This window comes from Choristoneura fumiferana, chromosome 18 (assembly GCF_025370935.1).
Source record: "Choristoneura fumiferana chromosome 18, NRCan_CFum_1, whole genome shotgun sequence".
NCBI lineage: Eukaryota > Metazoa > Arthropoda > Insecta > Lepidoptera > Tortricidae > Choristoneura > Choristoneura fumiferana.
Window position 1 is genome coordinate 2,731,987 of NC_133489.1, and position 9,314 is coordinate 2,741,300.

The window sequence follows — 9,314 nt, forward strand, 5'->3', positions numbered from 1 at the left end:
TAGTATTAACTCTTACCAAAAACTATAATTTTGTCTCAACACACTAAATGTTAACGTATTTGAAAGTACTTATTGTCGGACGTAAAATTTTTAGTGACATAGTTAAGAATAAGATCAAAAAAATGCTTTTGATTTGTAGTTGTAACTATTAATAGTTATTATTATTGCTATAATCAACCTCTAAAGATCAGCAGGTGGTAGGACCTTATGCAAGGTCCGCCGGATTGCTACCACCATCTTGCTCGCTAATCCTGCCGTGATATAAGCAGGCTTGCATTGTTGTGTTTGGCGTGGAGAGTAAGACAGCCGGTGAAATTACTGGCATTTGAGTATCCCATCTTAGGGCCTCTAGGTTGGCAACGCATCTGCAATCCCTTGGTGTTTGCAGGTGTCTAAGGGCGGTGGTAATCTCTTACCATCAGGTGACCCACTTGCTCGTTTGCCATCCAGTCGAATAAAAAAAAGACAAATTGGCGTAAATCGTCATAAGGGCCTTATCACACTAGCGATTTCGCGGGAGAGTTGAAAGCGAGGCAAGCGAGGCGCTGCGAGCGTATAAACGATTTTCGCCGCAAGCGCGCAACGATTGTCGCTGCTGCGAGCGCATGGCGAGTTCGCTGCTTTAGCGCCAAAAAACGCCATATTGTAGAACTTTCGTATAATAAATAGGGCGTCTTCGGCGCTAACGCAGCGAACTCGCAGCGACATCGTGCGCGCTCGCGGCGATATCGTTTCATGCTCGCGGTGAAAGCGTTACGCGCTCGAAGCGAACTCGCTGCGCGCTCACCTCGCTTTCAACTCGCCCGCAAATCGCTAATGTAATAAGGGCCTAACTGGCTACCACCTAAGGGTGGCCAGTTATTGATGATTTACCTTACTCTAATTAACGCATTTTATGATGATTCTTGACGTTTTTTACGCGCCGACAAGCACCGCAATGGCCGCGTGGGAACTAATGCCCAAGCTCTCTCATTCTCTTCTGATTCTGAGGGAGGATGATGATGATGATGATGATGCGACGACAAAGTAGCGACGTCCGACACGTCTTCCAAACGATACCGAGCGCACAGAAAGCATTCAAGAGCGGCACGACAATAAGGTACCTTTTTTACTAAACTTTAAGGGATATTTTAACTCATAAAAAATCGATTTAAAAACTTGTGTCTCTGTCAAATTAAAATTTAGACCCTGCTTATTAATATAGAGTAAAAAAAGAAAAAATGTTTTTTTTTCGACATTTTACTTCAAGCGCGATTATTCGGAAACTAGAAACGAACAAAGGTACCTTTTACCAGATAACGCCACAAATAGTTAGCAAACCACAAATAAATAGATTCCAATAAATAATAAGTCAAAACAAGGAAAAAATGAGTTTCAAAAACAACAGGCAAGTACTTGTAACTACTTGTGCGAGTTAGGTGGACTACGGTATCTAGTACTCAGTATCGAGTCTCGCTATGAAAAGTATCGATACTCGAGGCAATTTTCCACCGGCGAGGCGAGACGAGACGAGGCGAGGCCAGAATGGAAATCACACTGGCCCTTTTTCCACAAAAATTGGCATTAATAGCTATCGGCGAGCCCGCACGAGCTCACGATTAACATCTCGGTATCGAGAGTATTATTCGAACCCTACCTAGCTGCAATAAATTAACTACTGCGTAGCTATTATCAAGGCAAACAATTGCTATATATATGAGGCGTAAGACATAATAAAACATTCGACAGCTGCTCTTCAAATTAAAAAGATAATATTTTTTTAGTTTTCAAAAGTTGTTTACATTTTTCTGAAGTATCATGAAGTGTTTAATGCTAATCATGGCTCTAGCCATTATCAACACTGGTAAGTGGGCATATTTAATATATTTTAATATATAATATATATACCTATATTATATACTGCCATCGAAACGCAAAAGGGCACATTTAACATTTCGTTAAACTTGAGAAAGTAAATTTAAGTTTTTTTTGTTTCAAGTAAGTACTTATTAAAAATAATACCCACATAGGTAATCGTCTGATAATTATAATTTTTTTGATGAAAATAAGTCAATGTTACCATATAGGTACTACATACTTTTTGATTTTGTTTTTTTTAGTAAATCTTATTTTTTGTTTTTACTTAATAATATAAATAAAGTTGAAAAATGTAATTTTAACATTTTAAACAAAATACATACAATGCTAGGAAAAATAGGCATATTTTCTACTATTTATGCCTTTCCATTTGAATACTAAAAATCATTGAACACTTAAAGAAAGGCAGATTTAGCCTGGACACCTACCTTTTGTTTTTAATGTCACTTAAAAATTACCTTTTTAACTAAACTCCAATTCAATAGAATCTGACAATCCTGTAGGACCTTTACAGCCCCACTAATATAAACACCGGGCTGCCTAAAGGCTTTGTGATGTGACTATTATTCTTTTTTGATTCCTTTTAGATCATAATTGCAACAACAGGGACATATATAATCAAGTGTGCCACGATAGGGTGTCTTAAATATGTAGAATATTGTCAGATTCTATTGAATTGTACTTTAGGTGTCACTTAAAAAAACAATAAAATTAGAGCTCGGCCAGTTGTGCCCTTTAACTTTACTTGCCTTTTACTTGTACTCTGTGGCTTTACGATATCACTGAAAGATCTTTACAAAAACATATACAAAAAACAGACAGAAACGTCTTTTCTTCCTGATTCTGAACATGAATTTACTCGATTTTACAAAAAAATGTACTTGTGCCCCTTTCCGTTACGACGGCAGTAATTATTCAACTGAATACAACTCTCCATTCGGGGTTGAGACCTTTGGTCAGTGGGAGTCCAGCGCAAAAATTATTTGTAAATCCCTTCCCCCCGAATCTCGGTAGCATAAGGATGTGTGATATTTTTGAAAAATACTTTTTTCACTTCTTGTGCTCGTAAACTTCGAATTTATGCTGGATCTAGGAAACATAAAAATGATTTTTTTTGCTCCTGTACTTTTATTTGACAATTACGACACGAATACAATGATAATGATATAGATAATACGTCCGGGAAAAGTCTGACTCTATGGCTCAAAAAAACAAACTTATTCAATTGCACTTATTGTATTGCACATGCTTTTAAATTGCTTTGAAGTTCATAATAATACACTTTTTCTCATTTTTTTTAATATTTTTTAATTGATATAAAAGTAAAATTCAATAAAATAAATCAATAACACTAGAAATTTATAATTATATACATAGTAATAGGTACATGAAAAATAAAAGGTACATAGTAAGGAACAGTAATGTTTCCACTGTTGCTACTTCATTTCCTCGCCATCTAAGTGAAAGCAGTGTAAAACTCGAGCATTAAATCCATTTTTCTCACGACGACAACCTTAGCTTCAGTCGTGTCAAAAAACTGAAATATAAAAATCTATGGAGTTTATGGCCCACAAATAATGATGAACACTAGTCGGCCTGTCGGCCTATTTACTGACTACAGTAAATAGGCCGACAAAAAAACATAAAGTGCGTCAAATTTAACTTGCAAGATTTGACCGTACATAGGTACATAAATATTCTATTCTATCTATTCTAAGTATATTATATATATAATATACTTAGAATAGATAGAATATATAAAAATGAATCGTAAATGTGTTGCTAAGCGCAAAACTCGGGAACGGCTGGACCGATTTCGCTAATTCTTTTTTTGTTGTGTTTGTTATTGTCAGGAGAAGGTTTTTATGGAAGAAAATTTAGAAAAATTACAACGGGGCGAAGCCGCGGGCAAGAGCTAGTAATAAAAAAATATCATGGGACACTTGACACCAATTGACCTAGTCCCAAACTAAGCAAAGCTTGAACTATAGGCACTAGGCAACGGATAAACATACTTATATAGATAAATACATACTTAAATACATATTAAACATCCAAGACCCGAGAACAAACATTCGTATTAATCATACAAATATCTGCCCCGACCGGGAATCGAACCCACGGCCTCAACCTTTGTTGTCAGGTTCTCTAACCACTTGGCCATCCAGTAGTCATTGCAAGTTAAATAAAAGCTTGTAAAATGTGTTTCTTTTCACTTATGATTCTCACCATCAGCAATAATAACGAAAACTTGAGCAGAATTTATATTAAGTATAACATTGTTTAGTTCACAGAGATTTTGACCGGGTTCGATACCCGGTTATGTAAATTAGAAAAATATATGTTTTTTTTCTAAAATCGACGCCATGGTTCCTAAGAACAGATTTGGCTCTCTCATTGTTTCTGACTTCTCCCTTCTGTATAGTCGGAATATTTACTTACGATATTTTCCACTTTCGACAGGGGAAGTTGGAAGTCCCAGGGAGAGGCCTTTGCCCAGCAGTGGGACATAGAAAATGGCTAACGAAAAAAAAAAATTTCCACTCACAAACATCGTTAAATGACAACATTTAACTGCAAGGCAGGAAATTTACATCATTATGTTTCCATACCAGAATGTGTTCATAACAATAACAAGTAGTAGGTAGGTACTTCAAAAATCAACATTAGGCACGCTTGCTTGACCAGGACCAGATTTAGAGGTGTGAACACCTTGAGGCAACAAAGAGTGGAGCCCAATTGAGATTTTCATTATGCGCCTCATTGTGATCTTATTGTGGGGCCCCTCTTTTGCGGAGGCCCCGTGCTGTCGCCCCGTTTGCCTTCCCCTAAATCCGGCCCAAATCCGGCCCTGTGCTTGACCTCAACAAATAAGGTCCAAGTTTACGTCTTGTCTCCTTTTGCGGAGTGTTACTCATTTACGCTAAAACAGCTTGACGGATTTGGATTAAATTTGGTATGTGGAAAGCTGGACATCTGGAATAACACATAGGCTACTTGTATCCCTATATTCTCACGGGATAGGGATAAAATTTAGAAATAACAACCGATGGGCTTAAAATTCATGAAATTTGGCAGGGCTGCGTCAATGAAAACTACGATGTAATTTTCGGGAATTCCCACGGGAATTTTGTTTGGTAATTCTTCACTCTAGAATAGTTTTTTTTTTTATAAAAGAGAGGACCTCCCAAGGGGAACGAGCAAGCGGGTCATCTGATGAGAAATGATCACAACTGCCCATGAGTAATAATAATAAATATCATGGTACACTTCACACCAATTGGCCTAGTTCCAAACTAAGCAATGCTTGTACTATGGATACTAGGCAACGGATAAACATACTTATATAGATAAATACATATTGAACATACAAGACCCGAGAACAAACATTCGTATTATTCATACAAATATCTGCCCCGGCCGGGAATAGACCCGGAACCTCAAGCTTCGTAGTCAGGTTGGCTACTTGGCCATCCGGTCGTCAAAATTGAGTATTACCTTGAGTATTACCAAATACTCAAGGAGAGTCATTGGTCTGTTCTCGGCCTTTTAAGGAAGTATACCTAAGCCCTTTTCTTCATGTGCGCACGCAATTTTCGATAATGAGAAGTTTCATCATCATCATCTCAGCCGTAGGACGTCCACTGTTGGACATAGGCCTCCCCCACAGACCTCCAGTTGCTTCGGTTGGCAGCGGCCTGCATCCACCGTAAACCTGCGGCTTTAAGAATGAGAAGATATGAGAAGTTTGGTAGACTGCAAAAGGTATCATTCAATGTCGTGTTTGGATGGTAACCATTTTCAGCTACATCATAGAGGTGAGACGTCTACGCGGACTGAGTCTTGCGAGTACGCGTCCACAAAAAGACTAGATCCAAAGACTAGGTCCACGAGTATCTACGAGTACTTAACTCAATTGACTCATTGCGTGAACAAAATGATTCCCGTCAATGCGCTTCCGTGATTGCGTATACACCGGACTAGTTTTAGTGGTTTTACGAATATCGAACTACCGAAATGTCATCAAAAGAAACTAGACTTTTTTTTGTTCATGCTAAGAGTGTTATTTGAACAAATGATAAATCGCTCGTTTTTCCTGGAATTCATCGCGCAGTGGCTAGGGCGAGTCGGGCGATCCCGAAGACCCGAAGTTCCCGGACGTTTTGGGAATAGTTCCAAGCACGCATCATGCCGCCGTACTCCTAAATACTCGTACGCTAAAAGAATCGCGGGCGGGAACGCGTACTCACGCGTCCAAGCCAAAACCTATTCCAAAAACCTATTCCAGTAAATACGTCTCACCTCTACTACATCAACGTCAGATAGTTCTTGGACGCTTAGCAAATAATTTTAACAGTTGACATTGTATTGCAAAATGACAGTGAGTGTCGTACCATTTGTTTTGCCTTTCTTCGTGTCACTACTGAAGTTGAAGTAGATACTCTTAGTTAGCTTCAGGATTCTAGATACTTAACATTATTAAATCCTTCTTCGATGCCTGTTGTATCTCTATTTTGATTTTGTGTCGGTGACTCTGAATTTTAGACATTTCCACTGAGTTTTGGTGTTTTTGGTCATTATTATAAACCTCTTAAAGGTACCTAACATTTGCACAATCTATGTCATACATAAGTTTATGTAAACTTAGCGCACTTTGGAAATTCTTTATTACAAATTAGTTTTTTGCATGAGTCACATTGTCGTTTGTTTTTTAGATGCACATCTGATATCACTGTCTTTGTCAGAGCTTTACGTTCGATGTAAACAACCTTGCTGTATTTTTCCGAAATTATCGATCACGCCTTGCGCATTTAAATAAAAATAAAAATATTTGCTTGTTTTTTTATACGTATTACGACCTAAATGTGAGTCAGTATACACATCTGCTGTCAATGGCGCTTTGTTACTGTCATATATGATTTAATTTATCGAAATAAATAAAAAGAAAGAGAAAAAAACAACATTTTCACGCGGGCTGGCGTGTGGACAGAATGTCATACCGTAAACAAAGTTTCCAGCAACTTTGTGCCAGTTGAAAATTGTTGCTCAACATATATTTACCATGAATATATATTTACGGGGCTTGTTGTATTGAAATTATTATATTTATTTTTATGGAAAGATTTCGTTAAGTATTATTTTTAACTTTATTTTAACTTCACCGTCAATTATATTAAATAACACGTGAATTGATAGTGTTTTGAATCAGTAGTTTCCCTTTTTAAGATGTGTACCTATTGAGTAACTATACTGAGTATTTTTTTTCACCTCACTAGCTCGAAAAAGCTTTCTTTATCCTTCAAAATCTGCTTGGAAAGTCGCTTTTTATCTTCTTTTTATCCTCTTGGCTGGAAAGAGTTTTTGAAATTCGAACGTTATCGTGTACTTTCGCAACCTCGTATCTAACCACGAAATTGTTTTAGACTCATCTTTATGTTAAGTACGATAGACTGTTGATTTATTGTATTCGGGTAGATACGAGGTTGAGGAAGTAAGCGTTGAATATATTGAAGTGTTCACAAAGAAAGTTCGTCATGTACATTGTTGAAGTCAGCGGTTGAAGTAATATTTATATCTGTTATTTTATTCTTATTACTAAACATTTATTTAGTAATAAAGCTCATCTCAGTTTTCTGATATTATTCCAAATGCGTCTATAATAAAAAAAAATACAGAACAAACTAGAAGAAAATATATCAAATGATGAATGAAAAGAGATTCGGAAATGCACTAAAAAAAAAAGCACAATGACACGTTCTGAAACGTGGTTTGGTTTGTCATAAATTATTTCATTAATATAAACGCGTCAGGTTTTTCATACACACATACGTAACATCACGCCTGTATTCCCAAATAGGGTACCTAGGCAGAGATTTCCTAGAGCATTTTGATCTTTCTAGAAATGAGACAGTCGAACTTTTTAAGATCTTCCCTCGCAAATTGACGTGACATTACAAAGTTTCTTTAGCAATGCCGCATCAGCAAAATAAAGTATACCTAATAATATTATAAGCAAAGGGATGTCATGACAAAAACTACAGTACAGCCATAATGTTAATGTCGCTCGGGACTCGTCGGTTTTCTTCGTTTCCTGAAGATTCAAGTGAGAATGAAAAGAAAATCGACCTTTTGTTTCGAGCTCCGAACGATATTAGCAAACTAAGTAGTTTAAGTTTACGTGGGTGATCTATTGAAGTAACCCAGCCATCTCCCTACTGTTTTGTGCTGAGCATAAAAACATTTGTATTCTATTATATCAGTCTGTCTCACATGTTTTTTTATTCTGTCAACAGTGTCTTCTGATGGCACGTGTAGAAACACGAACTCTCAGATCACGAACTCCCAGTGCGTTGATTCGGTGCCGACCAACTGCTACATCGATAACAGCGAGGTTTACGGCACTACCTGTACAGGAAGCCGATACGACGGCGTCACTATAACGTCTTCAACAACTACTGGTACAAGTGCTTCAGGCCCAGGATGCACCATTTCCAGTTGCACTATCACCGGGGGTGTACCTGCTCCATCTGCTCCATGCAGGATTTCTGGATGTACATTGAGAGCTAATTAGGCCATGAAAGTCGTCTGAGACTAAGTTTGTCCATTTCATATGAAAGTAGAATAGGCTAGTGTCCTAAAAATGTAATGAGTCCCGTCATTTGGAATATCAATAGTTATTTGTGTCACAAGGGAGCAAAATGGTGTATTTACGGCGAGGGCGTACATTGAATCCAGAATGTAGCGAGGGATTCTAAAGTAGAATCCTGAGCGTAATGAGGGATTCAAGTGTTAACGGCCAAGATGAAAATAATTTTGCTCCCGAGTCGCTCATACAACTTTTCACACCGAGCATTAAGAAACTTGAAAAAAATAAATATTATTAAAGAATAGCCAGCATAGAAAATGACGTGGCTTTCCAATTATCAACTTAAAAAAAATGCATTTGCAATAAAACACTTAGAAAAGCCTTGAACAGAAAAGTTGCACTTTGCTCCCTCTCGTCGTCCTTACTTTTCAGAAGGAGAGGTGTGAAAAAAATATTGGACTAATACAGAAGAATAATATATTTTTACCCAATTATCACTGTACTGTTTTTAAAATTTTGAGATACATTTTTTTTACCATAACCATTTTTTTCTTTCCGCCATTGATGTCATTTTTACCCCCTAGTGAGCCCATCCCAAAATAATTAGACACTCGAGTTTTTCCAACTTATACAAAACCAAAACCAGGCAGTTAAAAAAATTAAAAACCAAATCCGTATTCAATAAACACATTGCAAAATGTATTTTATGGGCTGATTCTAATAAAAGTGGCATGGCAGGCTAAAGTTAATTCAAAAAAATATATATATGTTTTTTTACTTTTTTTGCATAAAAACAGTTTCTTGGTATTTCATTTGTTACAAATATGTTAAAGGGAACAAAGTATTCCTAAAAACTTAAGAGTTATGGGTT

At 37.0% G+C, this 9,314-nt stretch overlaps 1 protein-coding gene across 1 annotated transcript; it reads left to right on the forward strand.

Annotated features, from left to right (window-relative positions):
* Nucleotides 1-1,579: 1,579 nt before the first annotated feature.
* Nucleotides 1,580-8,984, forward strand: LOC141438062 (uncharacterized). Its single transcript, XM_074101720.1, has 2 exons — nucleotides 1,580-1,843; nucleotides 8,151-8,984. Exons 1-2 carry the CDS (start codon nucleotides 1,798-1,800, stop codon nucleotides 8,426-8,428), a joined length of 324 nt encoding a protein of 107 aa, XP_073957821.1. The 5' UTR covers nucleotides 1,580-1,797; the 3' UTR covers nucleotides 8,429-8,984.
* Nucleotides 8,985-9,314: the final 330 nt, after the last annotated feature.